The following is a 24,243-nucleotide window of genomic DNA, read 5'->3' on the forward strand; positions in this document are numbered from 1 at the left end:
CCATCTTTGAAATAGTGTCCTCTCATTTGTACACCGATGTATCTTGTCTGGAATTGTCCAGTAAAAATGTTCCATTCCCTTGCCACATATTTTTAACCTTTTGACCATTAAAGATACACTTTTTTAATACGTTTTTATAGAGTTGTAGAATTGTGTTCTTGCGCTTGCTGTTGTTTCTCCTTCATTAAACCGTCCCTATGTTAATGGAAAACATTGATCAGATCCCGTCATGTTGGAGAATATATTGTTTTACTTCGGCTGGTTCAATGTGATTTAACATGAAGTGCAGGACCGCAGTATATGAAACTATATGAATTACAAGCACAGCACAGAGTGGGATAAGAAACGTGAAGAGAAAACCGTCTGAATGTAAAGTAATTCTTTGGAAACAAAAAAAGCTGAGATAAGTGTGTTTTGCAAAATGTACAGGTCACAGCAATTCAGTCGTGCTGTGTGTCCTGCCAAGGATGAAAATACTGTCATGCTACTTTTGAACCAAGTACTTCGATATAGTTACTTTGTTTGAGACATTCTTTAAATGTGTTGGTAATTAAAATCCATTATGTGCATGAGCATGAGTTTGTTCTATCTGATTACTGAGAATAAATTTGCACAGCAGGCTGAGTCTTTGTTTCCCTTGGGGCCATATTTACATATTCATGGGGCACACAGTGCTTCTTTTGTCCCAGGGGGGAGCCAAGGTTTTCAGAACAACTGCCCTGACACTGTTTCTGCACAGTGTGAGTTCTCAGTGTCGTAGGAAAGCTTAGCAAGATGCAAATTGTTCAAAGTCAGATAGGGGTAGGGGTAGCTGCTGCTCTTTAGATTATGTGAATAGACCCACTGTCTGCTACACAGGGTTTAGAAACAGATCAGGCAAAATAACTCTCCACCCTTTACAGACAACTACATTTTGTGGTCAGTGCTGCAGAAGTTTTTTGTTTGCCCGACTGGTTTCATGTGCAGCAGTGCGTGCAGCGATAAAATACACCATTGAAGATGTGTTGGATGACCTTTGCCGTTGATCCAATACGGCATCTATCTTAGAGGGTCTTGATAACGATTGAACTTAAAAAATTTTGTGATGTATGTTTTTGTAAATCCAATGCTGCTTTTCAGCTACTGTACTAATGTCTCATAAACCCTTGTAGATTGCATGTCTTCAGTGCTATGTAAACTCCTTGGTCAGTAATTTAACAGTATCCTTCACTGTGACCTTTGACCAAAGATGGCTGCCATATTGTTGTCGTGAGACTTTTTGGTTTCTGACTGAAAAAGATATTAGCTTCATATTTTAGCTGTACTGTATTCAAGTTTATCATCTGTGTCATGCAGGAAAAAAGTGCTTGTTGCCATAGTAACACTACTCAAGGCTGTGGCTTTCTTATGTGAGTTTCAAATATGATCTGCTGACCTGATACAGGCAGCCCTCATGCTGTTCTAGAAATATTCAGTGTAAATTAAACAGAAGTACAAATAGGACTGGGGGCTCAGTCAACCAACACATCTCCTGGATCATACACCCGTGTATGTCAGGAAAACTGCTCATCAAATTGTCAGGAAAATTAACATTGTTTAACATAAGTTATATTGGTTCTGGGGATGGGTAGGGCGGAGGGGGGGGAGGTCTGTTCTCATACATATGTCCATTTGTATGTCCCACTGTATGTCTATAACTGGAGAACTGCTTTTACATTTGCCGTGAAACTTGGTAGTAATGTTATTTAACATATTCAGAGTATCAGATTGGTAATTCTTATTCTATACTATTCTGTACATACAGTTGATATATGTCAAGGTCATCAACTTTTTCATCATACTACTGGCTCTATAATTTTCTCTTTTTGCATGCCTCTATCTATAACTTGAGCAAGCACTTCCCTATACAGAATTTTCTTAGCAATGCTATGCTGCCGTCTTATTTGTGTGCCAGACAAAGTTACTTCTTTTTTTTCCCCTCCCTCTTTGCTTGATCAATTAAATTAGTGCAGTGACTGCTTCTTTAGAATTTTTGAATACATTCGGCCCACCCTCCTTGGATTCACTTCTTATTGTCTTATCCCAGTCTATGTTTTGCAAGCTGTGTCATTCCTTCAGGTTTTCTGAAATTTTAAAACAGAGTTTTAGATGTTTTTGTTTTACTTTTTTCAATAGACTCTGAATTCGGTCTTGTTGTGGTCACTTTTTCCTAACGGTATCACTATTTCTATTTTCTGTTACCTGACTTGGTTATTTGAGACAAACGCTTTCTTTACAAGGGGCATTTGCGAATTGTCCCAAAAAGTTGTAGTTTTCATCCAAATCCTTGCAGAGTCTCTTTTGCATAGTTGTTAAGCCTCTCGCTTCTGGTGCTATGTTACATTTGCAATATACAATACCTAGAGATAGTTGTGATATAAGAAAATGTATGAACGAGAGGTTCACTCGGCCCAACTCAGCTCATCTGGTTCCTAGTACAGTAGGTGTTTGATCTCAGAACTTTAAGTTGGCTCTTGAAAGATCCAAGTGTTTCTGCCTCAACAACATGACTAGTTAGCCCGTGGCACAGCATGACAAAGTTCAAGGATTAATCAGCTACTAGGAACCAGACGAGCATCGATGGGTCGAATGGCCTCCTCTCGTTCGTAAATTTTCTTATGTTATTATTTCCTTTTGTTGTTAAGTCCTGGGATTAGTCTGGTTGCTCTTCCTTAGACTCTCCAGTGCCACACTGTCCCTTTGGTGCTGTGGTGACCAGAATCGGATGCAGTTTTCCAAGTGCGGCCTCACCAGTGCATTATACAACCTCATCATAACCTCCTTGGATTTGAACTCTACATCCGAGCATTCTGTTTGCCTTTTTCATTGCTTTCCTGTACTGTCTGTTTGCTGACAGCAATGAGTCTGTGACAACACCAAGGTTTTTTTTCTTGGTGGGCCTGATCTTTACCTACCCCCCTTTTGGTATTTGGAGCTTACGTTTTTGGAGTCAGCGTGTAGCACTTTACGTTTCTTGACATTGAATTTCATTTGCTATCTCTGACCAGTTCTGTATGCGGTTTAAATCAGTTTGCATTTCCTGTAACTGTGTCAGCCACTCCCCCAATCGTTGTGCCATCTGCAAAGGAGGACTAGTATTAAGCTATCGAGATTGGCCCTAAAAGGAATCGCTATGAATTGATGCTAGTTTGAAAATAAATGGAATAAATGTGTATCTTATCAAGTTTACATTTATTTTTACGCAGCGGGTATATACTTTTTCACCAGTAGGACATTGTATCTTTAGTGCCCTCGGCTACCCACTTTACTTGAGCCAAGTTCAGTGTACGAAGTGTCTATCTACATCAGAAGTTCATGAAGATTGTAAATATCATGGTGCTTTTGTTTTACAATCCTCATAGTTCAAGTTATTCACTTTTTTCTTTACACAATGCAGCCAAATTATGCAAAACATTATTTTGTAGATTTTCTTTCAAAAAATAGATAAATAAATAATCTCATTACAGAAAAACAATACTGGTCCAAAAATTTCTTTTGATATCTTAATGCCAATTTCTGAAAGTATGACTACAATCTATTACAAGTGTGTGGGGTCAGTCAGAAGATCAAAGCTCAACATACAGGGTTGTGCAGCTTTGTGAGTTTTGCCATTCTAAGCATTTGTATGGATTTTGACTTGCAGGTGATTATGGTAACTTGTATTTAAGTCTTTCACATTGCTAATAGTTATTTGAAGTGGAATTTAAAGGATGCAGGGGGTCAATAGAAAGGTCAAATTAATACTGCAATAAAGGCATCTTGTATGAATTATGAATCCATTATGTTGTATTAGACTTCTTTCCATAGCCATGTTGTAAAGCCATTTTTCTTATGGTAATAGATCTGCATACTTTAAAATATGTCAAATACATAGTGGCAGAATGTTTTTAAAACATAAAAAAAAACTCTATTCAGGCAGTGCTGACTAAAGCAGAGTGATATACAAAGTGAGAGCTGTCATACTTTTACTCAGAATATGTATCTTGTTGAACAGTCTTTTTTTAATTTCAGTGGATTTAAGTGAGATCAGAGAAGTCAGACCAGGAAGAAATTCCAAGGATTTTGAACGTTTTAAAGAGAAACAAAACGTGGAAGAGGAGAAGTGCTTCACCATATTGTATGGATCCCAGTTTGTGCTGAACACCTTGAGCCTGGCCGGTAAGTGTGTCCTTTTCAGTTACTCCATAGCCCCTTGCCAATTTTGTATCAGTCCTTTTCCACAAATCCCATTCATTTCTGCAGCATGAATAGATGTCAATCTACTCTAAAGCATTGCCCTTTAAGAGTCGCAGATCAGCCTTTTGTGTTTACAAGATCTGTGTTACTGTACCTTTTACTGTCAAAAATATTTAAAAAGAAGTTAGGAAAAGTTAGGAAACCATAATCTTTTTTGTAAACCATTTCTTACATAGTCAATTAGCATTGAAACAAACTAGAATAACACAGATTCCCTTATACGGCCACTCCAAGGGGTTTTACGTGTTACTGACTTCTGCAGCCATAGTTTAGTTCTAGGACAGACTGAAGTAAAAAAAAAAAAAAAAAAAAAAAAAAGGCATGGTAAACTTTCCTAAAAAGCTTGTATTATTATTATTATTATTATTATTATTATTATTATTATTATTATTATTATTATTATTATTATTATTATTATAATATAATAATGTTCTGGTGGTTTTTGTGGGGAAGTCCACTGGGATGTACCAGCAGGGGATGAGATTTAAAGTCACAACAGATAACATTATTGCAAAAGCAACAATTGAGTCAACAGTATTCTGAGCCTTCAGTTGTGGAAGAGGATATACAAGAGCAATCAATATTGATACAGTGCTCGCAGTCAATAATTTACTTGTTTTTAGTCATTTGCTGAAGTGGTTCAAGATTAACGGACTTGATGGTGTTTTTGAGATTACATTTAGTAGAGGACAGACTGAAGTAAAAAAAAGGCATGTCTATTTCAAAAGCATGGTAAGCTTTTCAAAAAAGCTTGCATTATTATTATTATTATTATTATTATTATTATTATTATTATTATTATTAATAATGTATTTTTTTTTTAAAAGCCAAATAATCTATTAACTTGGTTAATAGATTAGGTCATTTGGTTATAAACTTTATAATTACAATAGAAGTCCAGAAAAGTGCAGTGTACATTATTGTTACAATAACATGTTAAACTAAGAATTGTAATCAGGTAAAGAATACTGCATCAAGGGTCTTCATTTTAAATATTAGTGTGAAACATGTAATTTCCTCTGTCCTTCCAATTCAGTAATGATATGTTATTAACTTAGTATATAGTACAGTTTTTTACATTCATATATTTTTTCTTTAATATCTAAACAAACAAATGACTGCTAATATTTTAATGTGAAGCTGGCACTTAAAAAAAAGAAATCAGTTCTCAGATGAGTTGATAACTCACAACATCCACCCCCACCCTCAGTGCTGTGTGAACACACACTTCCCCTCCACTCGATGAACACTTCTAGGTGCTAAACAGAATATGTCTGTAGCTTGTGAGTTTAAATTTTGTTTGTGATGTTTAAATTCAGTTCCTTTGCAACATTTTTACAAACAAATATAAAGTGTTACACGCCTGTCACAAACCTGTCAGAAAGTTGTTCAGTCCTCTGGGTGCTGCGGTGATGATCAAATTGGACATTTACAGATACAGAGAAAATGGTGTTAAAATTAATGATTGGGGAGTTCTTAATGAAATAAATAAGTACATGGGATTTAACACAGTAAAAACATTTTAATTGGTAAAGCCCTAGTACAAAAAAATGTGTTCAATGATTATTATACTAGTATATTCCCCCCCCCCCCCCAGTTGTTCATTGTTCCTAGAAAATTCATACTTTTTAGGGTAGCACTTATCTTATGTGATAGCTTGCTCATTGAAACCATTTGAAAATATATTTAGAATAGACAATTGAGTAGGATAAACACAGGCAACAAATGCTCCAGTCTTAGCAACTCAAACAAGCACTGTTTTTACTTTTGTTCAGGGTTTGCCTCAATAGCCACATTTTCTTTATATTCTTTTTTTTTTTTTATTAATTAATTTACTATGCTCTTTTCAGCTGATTCTTTCGAAGATGCAAAAAAGTGGTTATGTGGTTTAGAAATACTGAAACAGGAGGCATTGTCTGCACCCACACCTGCGATTATAGAAAGGTATGCTTTTTTATTTGACTTTGAGATTTTATAAGACAATGCAGCACTTCCATGTCAAAAAATGTATGTCTTTATTTCTTACTAACCGCACTCAATGAAACTACAGTATTCACATTTAATTATCTGGACTGATATTTGTCATATTGAAGTTTAAAGGGTGCAAAGTGAAAATGAAATGAAATAACTATATAATAATATTTATGAATAAGAGGAGGCCATTAGGCCCCACAAAAGACTGGACACTCTTTGACGGGGTCTAATGCTCTCAGTTATGAATAATTCTAAAATAAATGTTACATTACAGTGTGTTAGTTAGTAAAGTGTAACTCTGCTCTGCCAGTGATAAATCAAATACTGCACATTTAACAAGTTTCACCAGTCTGTAAGCATGCTCTCTCTCTTTCCTTCAGCTGTGATAAACAACAGTTAAACTTTGTTATGCTGAATTACACAAATAGGCATCACAACCAGTTTAATAATAATAATAATAATAATAATAATAATAATTATTATTATTATTATTATTATTATTATTATTATTATTATTATTATTATTATTATTATAGTACTGTAACTTGTTGGAGTGTGTTCACACTAGTCATCAGTTCGGTTTTAGGTGGACCTGTAATAATGTGCTAAACATAATTTTTTGTGAAATGCCTATATATTTTTAGCACTTTTTTATACAGTAAATCACAATAAAAAAATTTAAAAAACCATGTTGTGTAATTCTTTCTATTTAACAGTTGGACCTTACTAGAAAGAATAATCTTGAAGTCACAAACACTAAGGTTTCAGGAATGCCCCCTGGTGGGTGAGATGCATACTATATTTTGTGTCTCTCTTAAAGCAAACATGTTATCCAATCAACCTGGGGGAAAGTTCCCAAAAACAGTACTGCTAGTATTTGTGACTTCAAGATCATTCTTCTGAACTCAAATCCAAGTTTGAGAATATTTGGAGGCACTGATGAGTGAGACTACCACCTGCAGCTAATTCATTTCAATGTAAATTTTACGTTTGCCATTTATGGCAATGTTAATACTATGAATCAACTTGTATGGTGATATTTTCCTTTTTTTCTTTTTTAACAGCTGGTTGAGAAAGCAGATGTATTCAGTAGACCAATCCAAAAAAAGCAGGTAACAAACATTTTGCTGTGATTTATTATGTTACTAGCGCATGAACCAAGGCATATTGCAAATTCTTTAAAAAATAGTCTATTTGGAAAATGCCATTAGTTATGAATTGTGTAACTTGTTCAATACTGCAGACCTGTATATAGGTCTAAGAAAGATAACTGCACTTGGGACACTCAGACTGCTCTTGAGTAGAAACGGTAACTCCACTCAAGGCAGCAGACCAGTAAACTAATCTATCGTACTAATATGTATATCTATGCCCTTTTTAATTTATTTTTTTAGTAGAAGACACTGACTAATTAACTAATTATTATTGGACAGTTGTTATGTACAGTTACCTAATGCCGAAAGGGTTACTAAACAATTAGAGAGCTAGTGGAAGGTTAATTAACATGCACATTGATTTAAAGCCAAATTCACAGAACTGGGTTGTTATTAGACACATTTCTGATGAAAGCACCAAACTTGAAAAGGGTTGATCTAATGTGGATAAGCCGCAGCTGGATTTCTTTACAGTGTTTACATCACTGGGGAATGACCCATGATTGCATCAATCACATATTTTTGGTTATCCCAGGAATACCCCTACAAATCTGCTTTCTAGGTTTTCCATGGGGATGGGGTATAGGTTAAGTAAATCAAATCAACCCCTTAGTTTCTTGCAAGCTTTTTGATTGAGTCTTTGAAGTTATGGATGGATGATCCGCTCATCTCAAGTAAATAAGTACTTCAGTTAGCCAGGTATGGGCCTAGTCATCTACTGGAATGCAGGAAAATCCTTTTACTGTTGTTGTGAAAATGTGTTAGTACTGTGACCTCTAAAGTCAGCCTCCAGTTCGTCATCTACAGTTCCATGACATTTCTGTCAAGTTCCTTTGTTTGTAATATTTGTCGTTTTATCTCGCAGCATCACCATGAAGGAGACCAAAGCCCTGCTGTCTGTAGTGAACTTTAAAGTGCCGAATGCAAGGTTTCTCAAGGAGAGGTTTGCGGTAATTATCCTCTCTTTACATTTCTTATTAAAGTACATGGTGTTAACAAAATAATTACAGGAAATATTTTAATATATACAGTATTGCCATAATTTCATAAGTTTAGGATTTACCTATGTGAAAAACAAACACACCAGGGTAAAGGTGAATCTGCTTTTTAATGGTAATTTATTTGAAGTTGTGTTAGAGAAGCATATTTGTTGAACAGATACTTCAATGCTCGTGTAAAAGGAATTCAATTGAAAAGCTGTGATTGGCATTCATATGCAAGACAATGGAGTTTGAGTTCTTTTAAAGAAAATAAATGGCAAACATTCAGATGTTTCTTTATGTGTGTAGATGTATATGTTTTTAATTTGTTTTGGTGACATCTGGATATCTTTGGTCTCAAACTGTGAAGTGTGCCTTTTTTAATAGGCTTTTCAGAAGCTAATCAAGAAAAAAAACTGAAAACACATTTTAAAATGTCTTCTTCCACTTATTTTTTAAAGGATATAGGAGCACGCAAAGATGTACTCAACTTTGAGCAGTTTTACAAGTTTTACAATAATGTGATGTTTGAAAATCAGAAAGAAGTAAGTTGTTTCTGTGTTTCAATAATGTGAACCTTTGCTTTTACTTTTGTATGTAACCCCTCAAAAACATAAGCTTAACAAAAACTTATGCACCCTCAAAAGTGACAAAAATAACAAGTATGTCATTGACTGAAAGATAGACCAGACACTTTGAGATATTGGATTGGTTTTCCTATGAATAGTCTATGCATAGTTTGCCATGTGTGTTTGTTGTTTGCTTTACCATACCTCTCTGTGCTTTACAGTGCTTGCCTATGCTTTCACAATGTTTTATTTCACTTTACAATGATTGAGATCAAATGCTTTGAGATATTGTCTTTACATTCGGTACATAGCTTTTCCTATGGTCTCTTGATCAAGTTTCTTAACAGTTGTTGTACAATACAAACTTCTTAACTGTTAAACATTGCTTTCAGATTCTGGAAGAGTTTAAGAAGGAATCATGTGCCTTCATTATGGGGTATGTTCTTCTTTTTACATACTAACCACAACACATTTCATTATCTCTTCATCAGAAATTCTACAAATCATAAAAAAGCTTCAGTCAGTTGCAGTTAAAAAAATCGTCATCCTATTCTCTTCAATCAATCAATCCTAACCTTTATTTATCCAGATGAGTCAACTGAGAATGCATTCTCATTTACAATGAAGACCAGCAAATACTTCACAATAAATATGAAGTAAAAAACACATAATCATAAAACATAAAAACTCAGCAGCAACTTAGGAGGTATTGAGCAGCCCACTGGCTGTATTAATTATACAGACCACATGCTTTGACACTGGGTCTTAAAGTACACAGTTGTACGCTATGATTCTCTCATAACAATGCTATTTTTCACATATTGCTTCCAGTTTACAAACCATTTCGTCTGATATAACATAACCCAACTACAGGGGATGTTTGGTTCTTAAATAAAGCTATTGTTTGCCATCATAAAGGATGTGGTTATAGGTCATAATTTACTTGTACATGTTACTGCTAGCTCTCGTTTGCTGCTGTGGTGGGGATGAAAGTCACTGACGGGCTTGTTTATTGCCTCCTTCTGCAGAAACACAGACAAACCTGACTCTTCAGTTGTCCTTCTTTATGACTTCCAGAGATTTCTTATCCATCAACAGAAGGTAAACACATAAGAGGCCTAGCACTCATTGAAAGCCCTTTCAGAGAGAGAGAGAGAGAGAGAGAGAGAGAGAGAGAGAGAGAGAGAGAGAGAGACGCCCAGGTTTTGACAGAAAAAACAGTTACAAGGTGCAGGGGTAATACTGTGCACCACCAGCAAGCTACCAACAATGGTATCGATCAGGATGGTGTTGCTCTTTCAACAGGGCTATGGCTTGCTCTACAGTTTTACAAAAAATGCAAAACAAAACACTTATATATGTATTTTTATTTTTGCTTTATACCGTCCAGGAAGCAAGTAGAGGCTAAATGCTGATGACATCCAGTGCCTTTAGGACATTTATCATTTATAGTCAGTATCATCTCCTCTCACATGTTTATGGTTTTCCTATTATTTTTTTTTTAAGGAATCATGGGCCAATGATCTGAACATGGTCAGGGAGCTGATGACAACTTTTATTGATGATCTGATGAGGAAGACAAACGACCCCGAATTCAATGTCGGCGAGGTATGTGCTGTGTGGCAGGGTGACAGTCAGACACAAATACATTAGAATCTATAAAGTGCTGTTGCGTACTACTTTATTGCACACAGTAACTGGTGTTTCAATTACACAAGTAAGCAATAAACCCACGACAGGGTGTGTGGTAAGACATGTCTTGCACACGTCTGGGTGCGTTTTGAGGCAGGAGGCCATAGGCCTGTATTGATACAATGACAAATTCAAGTTTTGGATATTGAACAGGTGTATAATTCAGTTCTGTTTCTATAAGTAATTTTGTCTTCATCCTGTATTTCAGTTCCTGAATTACCTGTTCTCAAAAGAAAACTCCATCTGGGATGAGAAGTATTCAGAAATTTGTTTTCAGGACATGAATAACCCCTTGTCTCATTACTGGATCAACTCCTCTCACAACACGTGAGGCACTTCTATTATTTGTGGTTTCCATTGTCAATTGTTGTAAATGTGATCCTCACTTTAATTTACAGGATTGATACTGGTTCATATGTACATGTATTGAATTCTGTGACTAGATTTGATTTGTAAAGAACAAAAGTATGCATAGTTCAAAGGGATATCACAAAAATCTAAAACAAAAACATTGCTTCTGAGGGTCCCTATTTATGAAAGCAACAATTTGTACTTTTTTTTTTTTAAATGAAAGAACACTTTTAACTGAGAAACTGCTTTTGAGTTAATATAATTACAAGTTGTATTCCCCCTAGCCTGTGTTAAATTTCCTTTTTGGCATTTGTGGATTTAATGCATCACTAAAGAACATGTAGAACCCATAACAAATGTAACAATGTTCACACTTAGTGGGTGTGTCGGGAATTTCTCACTTTCTCAAAATGTAGCGTGAAATATCTAGCAGCACTTAGTGCATTTCCACGTTGGCTGGTTAATTTCAGATACAATGGGAATTGCGTACGTATTGACTAAAATGTCTTCTTGTATAACTGGTTTATTTGTCCAGATGCAAATCGGGTTCTGTGAAACCATAATCCGAGCCCTTGTTGCAATACAAATTGTACATGTTAATAAATAAGGCTGTATCTTCCTGTCACCGTCATAAGTAAACTAATCTTGTACTGTTAATTGTGGAAAGACTGTAACTGTTTTGTTTTTCTTTAGGTACCTCACAGGAGATCAGATCCGCAGTGAATCTTCTACAGAGGCCTATATCAGATGTCTCAGGATGGGATGTCGATGCATAGAGTGTTCGTATTCACCTTCTTAAACGCTTTTTATAGCCATGAATATGTAACTATGTATTTTTTATTCTACCGCACTAGATGACATAAAATTCACTGTATAACAATCTTTTTTACTAAATTCCATGCAATGGTTTTGTCGTCACAGTTAAAACAAATAGGAGGCTGTGTGGTCCAGTGGTTAAAGAAAAGGGCTTGTAACCAGGAGGTCCCCGGTTCAAATCCCACCTCAGCCACTGACTCATTGTGTGACCCTGAGCAAGTCACTTAACCTCCTTGTGCTCCGTCTTTCGGGTGAGATGTAATTGTAAGTGACTCTGCAGCTGATGCATAGTTCACACACCCTAGTCTCTGTAAGTCGCCTTGGATAAAGGTGTCTGCCAAATAAACAAATAATAATAATAAATAATTATTATGTTTTTTAAATACAAAAATTCTCGACTTACTGTTTAAGTTTTAATCATAGTAAATAATTTCAAACTAACGGTACTGGTAAATTCTATCTCCAGTGATGTTGCATCTCTTGCCTGGTTACTTTAGTCCTCTTTGAAAAACCATTCTTACTGGATAACACACAGCGATATTCCTTTATAATATGTAATAATATATCGATTCATTTAAAGAAAGATTTGAATTTCAAATAATAGAAGAAAAGGGTACTGTCTAGAATATTGTCTTGTACCATTTGGCCACCTATGCTCATCCAGTTCCTAGTAGCTGATTGATCTCATAACTTTGTCAAGTTGAGTCTTAAAGGATCCAAGTGGTGCTGCCTCAGCAACATGACTTGGTAGCTTATTATAAATCACAAATCAACCAATCACAGTGAAGTATTTGCCAGAATTCCAGTAATCCTGTGTACAGATGTAATCCCATGCATAGAACACCACACCTAATTTGAATGTTACAGCTGGTTTCAGTGGCCCTGGTTAGTAGCTATCTTGGACAACCTTACCTTAGGTAGTCCAAGATTAGTGCAGATCTGGGCATGTTAAACCAGCCAATAGGATGTTTCCAGTAAGTGACATACCGTTTGAGTGAGTAATTCTGTTTTGTATTCCAGTGGATTGTTGGGACGGTCCACTAGAGCCTATTATCTACCATGGATGGACACGCACAACAAAGATCAAATTTGACGACGTAGTGAAAGCAATCAATGATCATGCATTTGTCGCATCTGAGTAAGCATTTTACAATTTATTTTGACCAATAAGTTGTAACTGTAATGGTTCTTTTTTCAGACACGTAACAAAATGTGGAAACGCATTACATGTTATGTGAAAAAATAAAACTTAAATTAAACACCTGTGGAGTAGTGGTTAGGGCTCTGGACTCTTGACTGGAGGGTCGTGGGTTCAATCCCAGTGGGGGACACTGCTGCTGTACCCTTGAGCAAGGTACTTTACCTAGATTGCTCCAGTAAAAACCCAACTGTATAAATGGGTAATTGTATGTAAAAATAATGTGTAAAAAATAATGTAATTGTATGTAAAAATAATGTGATATCTTGTAACATTTGTAAGTCGTCCTGGATTAGGGTGTCTGCTAAGAAATAAATAATAATAATAATTTACAAGTAACTGTAATGGATTACTTTTTAAAAACAGTTTTCCCATCACTGCCTAGGACTGATTCGTACAGGGGTTCAAAAAGGAAAGGCAACGCTCATTATTTTAAAATAAAGCCAGAAGAATGTCGAAAGACACTAAATAATTATATTTCAGCATTAGACAACACTGGCGTTTATAAAGGGATTAACTGAGAAAGTTGTATTCCTCTTTTTTGTGCTTGAGCATCATGACAACCCACACCTGTGTTGCTCCCTCCAGGTTCCCACTGATTTTGTCCATAGAGGAGCATTGTTGTGTGGAACAGCAGCGCCACATTTCCAGCAAGTTCAAAGAGGTGTTTGGGGAGCAGCTGCTGACCGAACCCATTGAAGCTTTTGCAGATCATTTGCCCTCCCCCACACAGCTTAAACGGAAGATCATTATCAAGGTGGGTCTACCTCCAAGAATATTATTGTAAAACTCAAAAACTGGAACTGTGATACATACTTCTGACCATAGAACATTCTTAAATCTCATTAATAAAAAACAGCATAAACAGCAGACAAGCAGCCACCACTCTAGAACCATAATCAGGTCTCTTAGAATGTTATTAGTCGTTTTGGCAATTCTCGGGTACATAATGCATATTCAGTAGTGTCTCACTATGTATAATTGAATTAATGTCAATCCACGAGAGCAGAAACATCCCCCCTCTCCCTCCTTATATTACTGTCATAAAAAAATGCTTGATAAAATAGTACAAAATCCAAGTGAATGAGTGAATGGGCATGACCAGTTTAGGGTTTAACTTTTGCTCATTTAATAATACTTTTACATTGTTTCAAATATGATCATAACACTTGCGTTTGGTTACATGGATGCATTCTGTAATTTCTCACCTGTTTTTATTATCGTGATTAATACAATTAAAAATGTCCTTCATCTGCACTTTATCTTTAGCCTTTATTTATGTATTTATTTATTATTAGCACAAGAAACTGAGTTCTGTGGCTGAAGATAACGCCATGGATGACTACGTCAGCAGGGTGGATCTACGTAAAAGCACAAAGCAGGGGGATCTGTATATCTGGGACCCGGTAGATCAGGTACAAACAAAGCCACCGTGAGTGAATAGAGATCCACCAGCGACTTGTGCAGTAGTGTCTTGTACTTTTCAGGCAATACAGCTCACTTTATACTTAAAATGCATTGTTAAATTTGAATCGGTGAAATATTGTGAACATTAGAGCGTAAATGAACCTGTGTCTACTGAAGCTCAGGTTGTTTTGTTGCTAGTTTTTATTAAATTATTTAAATGAGGCGCAATTAAAGTGGGTTAATTGTGGGTTTATTTAACTCATAAGTAGTCTTTTCTTTGACAAATCCAAAGTTTTTTATTTGATGGAAAACCAAGTAAAATAATCCATTGGGAAAATGGTGATGATTCTATTTTGTTTTCCTGCATTTAGCAATGGAATAGTCACTACTGTGTCATTGCCGATGACAAGCTGTTTTACGCTGAGGAGTCAGAGGAAGAACCGAACAAGGTAGTCTTTTGATTTATTTTAGTTTTCACATTTATATCCTCTTGAAAATCTAAGGAAGTGAGTGAAAAAAAAAACAAGAAATGTGTCGTAAACCATTCCCGTTAGACCTGCTACTTTACAACATTTAATATAAACCTCATCAACTCTATCTGTATAGTTGACCATGTATTGAAATCTAATTTCATTTTAAACACTCAAAACCTATTCTAAGGGTAACTTATAAAAAGGAGAAAGCAGGTTTGCATATCATGTGTTATGAGTGTAACAGCAGTGTGTTTTCAGAATGTGAAGAAGACAGAGCTGCACTTCACAGAGAAGTGGTTCCATGGCAGGATGAAAGAGGGCAGACAGACGGCTGAGAGGCTGCTCCAGGAGTTCTGCGCAGAGTCTGGAGGAAGGGAGGGGACCTTCTTAGTCCGGGAGAGCGACACTTACATGAATGATAATACATTATCATTTTGGTATTGTTTTATCATTATTCATAAATATTGCAAACATTGGCGCACATTTATTTTATACTGCCTGTTTATCGTTCGTGACAAAATTAATTTAAAGACCATTCCAAATGATCCTCATTTTCTGAAAGCTTACAAAGCCAGCGCTGGGTGCGTGCGTGCGTGCGTGTTAAAAAAAAATACAAAAATAACTGTGCAAAAAAATCTTGCGCTTCAAGTGAGTAGAACAAGCTGTACAGTACAGTAGTTGCTCTGTGCATTGATTGAATAAATTGTCTGAGTCTGATTGATTATGCTTTCCTGCTAAGCTACGATCAGGGGACTTACGCAGCACCCTTTTTTCAGGCAAACCCTTTACTTTGTATTTCACCATTTAACACTAGAACCGCCGCGGTTATACTCATACCTAAAACCGCCGCAGGCAGTCATTATTACATTTTAAACAACATCAATATTAAAATAAAAGACAAACTATCGGATACAACTCCACTGTATTTAAATGAACAGTTAAACATAAAAGGGGTTATTTTCTAACTTGCCACATATAAAGCACTACTTTAAAAAATGAAAAACTATAATAAAATAAACATTTCAAAGTAAACTAGTGTGTAAACAGGTATACGTACATACAAAACTGTAAAAACGAAAGTCGTTTTTCATTTAAAACGAAAGTATGTTTTCTCTCTAACGTGTATGTCACTCGGTGCAGCTGCTGTAGGTTGAGCTGCTGTAGGTTGAGCTGCTGTAGGTTGAGCTGCTGTAGGTTGAGCTGCTGTAGGTTGAGCTGCTGTAGGTTGAGCTGCTGTAGGTTGAGCTGCTGCTTTGCAGTTTTCTGATCAAAATGTTTCTGGCGAAGCGCTGTGGCTAGTTTCAAGATGACATCTCTCCTACTGATATTTTCCCCGGTACATTCCTTGTACAAAACGAAAGAATTGATGGCTGCCAAGTTCAGTAGAGATAACAACAGGCTTTCAAACGCCATCAGGGCATTTAATATTTACCAGGCAGTTCCAGTGTTAATAAATGTGACTGCGCTTCTTGATTCTTTAGCGTAACTGTGTGCTGTGCTCTACCTGTTGAATTTTAAACATGCCTAATTCTAATCGTAGAATGACATTACAGTGGACTTACACGGCACCCTTTTTTTAAAAAAAAAACGTTTACTTTGTATTTCACCATTTAATAAATGTTAACTGCATTTCTCGATTCTTTAACGTAACTGTGCTGTGACTTCTGATTTTTAAACATGCCTAATTCTAAACATAATCTATCTAGCTAATGTTAAAAATATGACAGTAATATTGCTTGTTGTTCCGCCCCTGTCCTGAGTCAACGCCCCTCCCCCACTTTTGCCTTAACATCAACTCTACACCCCTGTAGAGTCGACAGAATCTTATATATAATTCATTTAGGGCATACTATCATATGTTTCATAGGAAAAGGAGCACGGGACCATTTTTAAGTGAGCTGTTATAGTCGAACAAGCAATGTTATTGATGGGGATCAGTGGAGGTGATCGTACGTACGCTCATGTCTGTGTACGTAATGTACATACAGACAAATGTTAGAAACGTGGACAACCACTTTCATTATTCTTGGTATTTACATTATTTAGCATAAGTTATTGGGAGTATCAGTTTGTGGGGATACATGGAGGTGTCTCACTGTCAATACACCCATCCATCCATATATCACACCTACAGCGTTGCATGCATCTTTAAAACACAACAAGTTATTGCACATACTGTAAATGGATCATTTTCATATACTTTACCATGATCCGAACACCTAATGTGCTTAAATACAACATACCCAATTTTCTTAAAGTACCCTGTGCCATTTCTTATTCTATACTTGTGACCTCCCCTTTTATATTCTGTTGTGGTTTTTTTTTTTTTTTTTTTTTTAGGAGGGCAGGAAGAGTTCAGCATTGCCGAATTCGCTCTACAGATGGCAACACTAAATACTTCCTGACTGACAACCTCCCCTTTGACAGTGTGTACAACCTGATCCAACATTACAAGGAGAACCCGCTTCGCTGTCAGGAGTTTGACCTGCGATTAACAGATGCAGTCCCCAGACCTAATCCACATGAATCCAAAGAGTAAGTCCAAAATTCAGCTTCATAGAAACTTTTATTCAGACACTTTTTATTGGTCTGAAGATACAAAAATAGGATCCCCTGTTCATCCTTTTAAACACACTAGACAGCCATGTAGGTTAGCAAAATGATCTGTACATCATTGTCAAAGATACTGATAGCTTTATCTTAGTATATATACAACTGGAGGTGGCAGAGTGGGTCAATGCGCAGTGACGTGCCATAGAGATTTATTTTTTCACTATATGTGTAGTTAATATTATACTGTAAGCAATGTAACGAAAAGTAACTTTTTTCCTTTCATTAAATATGATCTGTTTCCTGTCTGAAATGTAATTAGAGTACAGTATTGTGTTACGGTATATGCAATGTCCTTCAAATTCATCATGCAGTGATGCCATTCAGATGCTATTCCATTGGATTTCTGCCTCCCCTGTTCATACCCCTGTGCTCCTCTTTCAGATGGTACTACAACAACCTGAGCCGAGGAGAAGCAGAGGACATGCTGATGAGAATCCCACGCGATGGAGCCTTCTTGATCCGAAGGAGAGAAGAACCTGACTCGTTTGCCATTACATTCAGGTGAATGTATTTGTATACGTATGTGCAAAGGAATATGTAGTTATCTTTCTTACTTAAAAGGGATACCTAATATCATTTTCATTTCACCAATATTTGTTTTCCTAACTGTTTCAGAAAGGAGACAATGGAATGAAATGAATGATTTATTGAACTGACAGATAAACATGCCTGTAAATGATTTGTTATTTGAATTTGGCCCATGGCCTTGCCCATTGGAGCTCGATAGCCACCCCTACGCTGACAAAACTATAATCAACTAACTATATGAATTAGATGAAAACTAAGCCAGCGGGCAGGACAAGTGGCACTTGAGACCACCTTTCCCCTAGACAAGGCACGCTGCAAGGTGGAGGCAGGGGAGGAGGGTGACTAAACAAACTACAAACGATAAGAGCCATAGATGAAAGTTGGTGTGTGTGTGTGTATGTCTGTACGTATGTACAGTATGTATGTATGTGTATATATATAATATATATATATATATATATACATAACTACATAAATACATATATTTGACGCGTCACAGCCTTGCATCTGAAATATAGTATGTAGTTCCCCAATGTCTCCCTGGAGACACACATGCAGGTAAAAAACGCTCATTAGAAAAGTACAGTATTTTTTTTGTGATCTCACAGAGGTGATGGGAAAGTAAAGCACTGCAGGATCCAGAAAGAAGGCAACATGTTTGTTTTGGGATCCTCAACTGAGTTCGAGAGCCTGGTGGAACTTGTAAATTACTACAGAAAAAAGCCCCTGTACCGTAAGATAAAACTGCGCTACCCAGTCTCTGAGGAGCTGCTGCATCGCTTCAGTGAGGTAAGAGAGCTTGATACAGTACACAGTATTAAAAACCTCGACCCATCAGTGTGGTGCCCCACACATGCAGCAGTGTGGAGTAGTGGTTAGGGCTCTGGGCTCTGGACTCTTGACTGGAGGGTTGTGGGTTCAATCCCCAGTGGGAGACACTGCTGCTGTACCCTTGAGCAAGGTACTTTACCTAGATTGCTCCAGTAAAAACCCAACTGTATAAATGGGTAATTGTATGTAAAAATAATGTGATATCTGTATAATGTGAAATAATGTATAATGTGATATCTTGTAACAATTGTAAGTCGCCCTGGATAAGGGCGTCTGCTAAGAAATAAAAATAATAATAATAATAATACCACATGGCACTTCTCAGGATCTGTATTATACTGCAAAAAGAGTCAATATGAGTATTTGCCGTGCTGATTTAAACTTAAATGAAAGCAGAGCAATAGTAAAGTAGGTCAGGACATCAGAAAAAAAGGACATTTACTGTGGGGCTATTCTTTCTGAGCCCATGGGAGTGATGTTCAGTAATTATGTAAGCATGACATTACTGTTTAGAGAAAAATGAAACGCAGTTAAAGAAATAGGTTTGTTTTTTCCTCATGAGTCACTTTCAAGACAATAATGCATTTTATATTAATGCAGTACAGCTACGGCTACAGCTATATATTTAGACTAATGTTATTATTTCCGACTGGGGATATAATCCCCTGGAAAGGGAATGTAGTGGTGGTGGTTGTATGTATTTATGATACACTTCACTTTTTTCAGTGCATCTGGAGAGCCATTTATCCAGTTGTCATGTAACTTGGAATTAACATTAGTTACTGAAAGTATCAGATTGTGGGGATATATGGACACGTCTGTCAGTCTATTCATTACTGTGATAAATCAGAATTATAAAACTCAACGGGCTCTGTTTTAATGATTGGCATTCTGTATCTTAATACCTGTTGTAATGTTAATAAGGGGGTCGATTCACCCCTGGTGGAAAACACCGGCAGGATTAATATGGAGTTCAAGAACCACAGGATCCTCTGCTGGTAATATCATTGAAATAGCGCAAACCCTGTGTGTTGCCACAGAGTGAGTAGAGTGTCCTGTGTCTGTTAAAGCTGCTTGTGCTGGCAGATTTGTGAAACAGTGTCTGGTGTCATTTCCAGAATAAGGATTTTGGAGCTATCTATGATGTCAAGATGTATGTGGAGCCCAACGAAATAGAACCATCAGTGGTAAGATAACATTTTTAAAAACTAGGCCAGTGGTTTTAAAATGCTATGCAAATGTACATTTATGTTTAGAATAAATCTTACCATGTGCACAGAAGAAATTATCAAATTAAATATTTTAGATGGTTTACAGTGGTGTTAAATAATAACTACTTATTCATATACTTGTCTTATGTAATATAACAATGGTCCTAATATATTCTATTTTTCTGTCTATTTTTCTGTTTGTCGGTACATTGTTTGTTAAGACCTCTTTCATTAAGTACTGAATGATAATAGTGGAAAAATATTATCAATATAACAGATCCTATATATATATATATATATATATATATAAGCACTGCTGAGAAAAGCTGTATTAATTTGTAAATCTGCTAATAAACCATTTCAGCTTGCAACTTCATAATTTCAGTGTCAACGAATCTCCACTGTAATCTCCAATTGCATGGCCAAATAAAGATTTGCAATAGTTTTAAATATAGCATGCTGACAGTTAATGTGTAGCTCTGAGTTGTTGTGAATTAAGGATGCCATACTGATGCATAGCTCTAATTATGTCTTCTGATGATTTTCAATACAAGACTAAAAGAAACAGAAGTATTATTGAAAGTGAATGGTTCTTTTTCCCTTTTTAATAGCCTCAAAGCACCGTGAAGGCACTCTATGACTACAGACCCAAACAAGCTGATGAGCTGAATTTCTGTAAAGGAGCCCTTATTCACAATGTAGTCAAAGACAACAATGACTGGTAAGAAGCCGTTTCACTTTACAGGGCCTGTTCTGTCAGCAACATGTTTGTATGTTTTATGTGCTGAAATAGTTATAGCCAACAAAGGGAATCTGTTTGAGCTACATAGCTCTGAAATGTGCAGTTAATGAAACATATATTTAAAGAGCCAGTATCGTGTCTATGTAGATTATAACAATACCTGTAAGATGTATTGGACGTCCCTTTGCTGTTTCCTGTCTACCCGGATCACTTGAAATAACTTTCAGTACATTTTTCTAAATGATGAGATGCTTGGGTCTACTCCGATCTTTCCCAAAGCTGGGTGGTATCGTTAACATCTCCTGGCTATAGTCCTGGAATTAGCGTCTTCATCCTTCCAGGTAGCAGGACAGTGCACCCTGAGAGAATTCAGTGGGTCCACCTGTTTTTTATTCTCACTCATGCTTGTCTGCATTCATGGTTATACCTGTATTTTTCTCCCAGTCCCAGCGTGGTCTAGCTTTACAACTGATTGCAAATCCCTTTTGCTGTCCGTGCAGGTGGAAAGGAGACTACGGAGGGAAAGTTCAGTACTACTTCCCAGCAAACTATGTGGAGGAGGTATCCAGTGAGAAGAAAGAGAATCCTATCAACCCGGTAATTCACTTACTAAAAGACGTTTGAAGCCAGAGAGCCCAGGTCTTAGTGGGAGTGAAATGTTTTGTAAAATCACACTTTTTTTATTCCCACCGCACTATCCTACACCAGATATAAACTTCATTTAAGATTTTATGTTATCAAGCGTCTTTGTGAGGAGAGCTGTGAATTTCCATCATTTCACCTGGCAACTTTTCAGTGTGGTTACTCCTCGAGGAGAATCTTAACAGCTCTGACCTGTGACTTAAGATGGGAGCAATATTGGATAGCCTTTAAACTGGGTTATTTAAGTTAAAGTACTTGGTGCTAACAGAGTTATTCTTATTATCTAATATATATTGCTATAGCTTTATTGGTCTCAGATTTTCCTTTGTTAAAAGGCACACATGATGGTAAAGGTGATTTAGATTTTTTAATGGCAATTCATTTGAAGCTGTTTTAAAGTACATTTATTGAACGCTTGTGTAGATACAGCACTTCAATGCTGTGCTTCCAGTCAACTTTCGTGTAAATTTGATCAGTTTGAAGGAATTAAGTTAGCATTGAAAACACGTCAGTCGTAGGAAAAGCAGTAATGGGTACTGTGAGTTTGAGTTCTTTTTAGAAAATAAATGGCAAACATTTGAAGTTTTTTTTTTTTTTTTTTTTCTGGAGAAATATATATTTAAAAAATGCAGTCAGGCAGAGTCATTGTCTAAAAAAAAAATCTTCTGAATTGATTTCCCTACAAGGACTCAAACTCCCAGAAGCAACTCACATGTGCTTGATGCGTTTCTTTAAAAGCGCAAGATACTGTAGGTGTGCTAATTTCATGGTTTAGAAATGCTGTGAAAAAATACCATTCAAAATCAAATATTTGTTTAACAAAATGTGTGCCTCCTTCATGGTCGTAAAATGTGAGGTCTACGAAGTGATGGTAATACATATTAGATAAGATTTAGTGAAATTATTTTGTTAGTTATATCTAAGGTACATTTTTGTTGTCCGACTCACCTCCCTATCTTAGAAATCATTTGAGGTTTACATTGTATTTTTATTATAATGCAAGTTGCCTTGAACTTAACCCTGTGACCTAGGTGCAGCGCAACTCAAACAATATTCTTCTAAATCTATTGCTTTCTTCTTTTTTAACAGATAATAGAGGACAATCCACTGGGAGATCTGTGTAAAGGAATAGTGGACCTTTCAAAGTGCACTGTTTGTAAGGATACATTTTGTTTGGGGTAGGGGTAGCGGTTATTTGATCTGGGTACTGGCTATAACAAAGCAATACACACAATAGGCATAGAATGACTACTTAAGTCGAATAGTCAAGCCAAAAAATACAATCTTGTATTTGGTTCTCTGTTTGTGTATGTCCAGTTTTGTAAAATGTAGCATCTAAAATGTAATTTCTATTTAAAGGATTGCAACCAGAACTGCATTTCAGTCGGTCTGAAACCGTGCACTTCACATAATATTTGTACAATTGTTTTATAAATAGCAAAGCAAATGAAGAATGGCATGCCGTTTGCATTCACCCTACAACCTAACGAGTCTGAAGATCTGGCCATTGATTTCGCCATAGAAACAGTGGAGGAGCAGTTTGAGTGGTACAAGATCGTGTGGGACATTACACAGAAGGAAAAAACCAAGCAATATAAGGTGTTGTATTTGTGGTGTGTTGCTCTTACTGCAATCTCAGAATTGCTGACCTTGGACCAGATATCCTGAATGTTTAAAAGGGTAATGTAAATTACCAGTATGTTTACATACAGGATAATATTCTGCCGTTATTCTGAATACTCACTATTGCGAATAAGTATTTCACGTATGTGCACAACGTAGAAAGGTAAGCAGTATTGTGAATCTCACGTATAATATGTGTGGAATATTAATTTATCTAAACATTACAGTATAAGGGTATTCCGAATAGTCTGCCTTTTTCTATCACTGTGCTTGTGTGAGACCACCTGCATTAAGAGATCGAGAAACACCAGTCTGCTTCTTGTGGAATAAATAGGTAGTGAAACCAGTTTCATATAATACAAATATGGACTGGAGATGAGGCATATAATGGAAAAGGTTAAAGACAACTTTGTCCCCTGGAGGACACCGTACCAACACGAAGGAACCAGTTTTTTCCCCCCATGAAACACAACATATCCAGTTCATAAATGTTTAATTAAACCTTAAAAGACAGCTTTTATCTCCGTTTGGTTTCCAGACGGCATCGTAGAACTCTTGCAGAAGGTGGTTCAGCTCTTGAAGCCGTATTCCTCCTCGTCTTCTCTAAGTCTGTGTTTTTAGAGCAGAGATATTGCTAGTACTTGATGTTTTCGTTACTTTTGTGTTTTTTAGCTTCTTTTTCATTTAGAATTTGTTGAAGCTTGTCTTATGAAAGCTGAGGTAAAAGCTTTTTAATTTTTTTCTTTTCGTTCAGCATCTTGGCATGAGCAGGTCAGGGCCGTTGCTATAGTGAAAACTACAGTCTGTCACGTGATGGCGTTTTAAGAAATCAGAAGACAGATTATAAAACCAAGGTTTAATAACTACTTGATGTTACATTTCCCTAATGCAGATCAGCCAGAAGAAACAGTGTGAGAAGAAGGACGATGTCGCAGTTGAAATGTCTGACCTTGTAATCTACTGTCAACCAAGGAGCAAAGACAAGGATAACTTTAGTAAGCTTTGGGAATGACATTACATTTTATAATAGCAGTAGTAAATTAAAGGAGTGAAAACCAAAATCAGCTTCTTTGTATTATATTTCAAATACAGCGATATAGGTCAGCTTCTACTTCCTGGTATTGTACCTTTTCCTGTTGATCACATGGTCTGATTGTAGCTACACCATTGGAGTGACTTTGAACT

The 24,243-nt window shown here is 36.4% G+C and overlaps 1 protein-coding gene across 3 annotated transcripts in view; it reads left to right on the forward strand.

Annotated features, from left to right (window-relative positions):
• The window catches only part of LOC117425617 (1-phosphatidylinositol 4,5-bisphosphate phosphodiesterase gamma-2-like), a 53,064-nt gene that overhangs the window by 21,619 nt on the left and 7,202 nt on the right, over nt 1–24,243 (forward strand). For all 3 annotated transcript variants that reach the window (XM_058993665.1, XM_034904433.2, XM_034042697.3), the window contains 24 exons: nt 4,030–4,176; nt 6,105–6,198; nt 7,293–7,340; nt 8,248–8,332; nt 8,824–8,907; nt 9,324–9,367; nt 9,960–10,032; nt 10,438–10,539; nt 10,832–10,950; nt 11,668–11,753; nt 12,811–12,928; nt 13,577–13,745; nt 14,287–14,403; nt 14,767–14,844; nt 15,127–15,305; nt 17,209–17,403; nt 17,863–17,982; nt 18,618–18,798; nt 19,959–20,027; nt 20,663–20,772; nt 21,294–21,390; nt 22,525–22,591; nt 22,874–23,034; nt 23,951–24,053. In XM_058993665.1, the coding sequence (XP_058849648.1) occupies nt 4,030–4,176; nt 6,105–6,198; nt 7,293–7,340; nt 8,248–8,332; nt 8,824–8,907; nt 9,324–9,367; nt 9,960–10,032; nt 10,438–10,539; nt 10,832–10,950; nt 11,668–11,753; nt 12,811–12,928; nt 13,577–13,745; nt 14,287–14,403; nt 14,767–14,844; nt 15,127–15,305; nt 17,209–17,403; nt 17,863–17,982; nt 18,618–18,798; nt 19,959–20,027; nt 20,663–20,772; nt 21,294–21,390; nt 22,525–22,591; nt 22,874–23,034; nt 23,951–24,053 (2,646 nt within the window). The remainder of the gene's footprint in view (nt 1–4,029; nt 4,177–6,104; nt 6,199–7,292; nt 7,341–8,247; nt 8,333–8,823; nt 8,908–9,323; nt 9,368–9,959; nt 10,033–10,437; nt 10,540–10,831; nt 10,951–11,667; nt 11,754–12,810; nt 12,929–13,576; nt 13,746–14,286; nt 14,404–14,766; nt 14,845–15,126; nt 15,306–17,208; nt 17,404–17,862; nt 17,983–18,617; nt 18,799–19,958; nt 20,028–20,662; nt 20,773–21,293; nt 21,391–22,524; nt 22,592–22,873; nt 23,035–23,950; nt 24,054–24,243) is intronic.

The sequence above is a fragment of the Acipenser ruthenus genome, chromosome 20, assembly GCF_902713425.1.
Source record: "Acipenser ruthenus chromosome 20, fAciRut3.2 maternal haplotype, whole genome shotgun sequence".
NCBI classification, from domain to species: Eukaryota; Metazoa; Chordata; class Actinopteri; order Acipenseriformes; family Acipenseridae; genus Acipenser; species Acipenser ruthenus.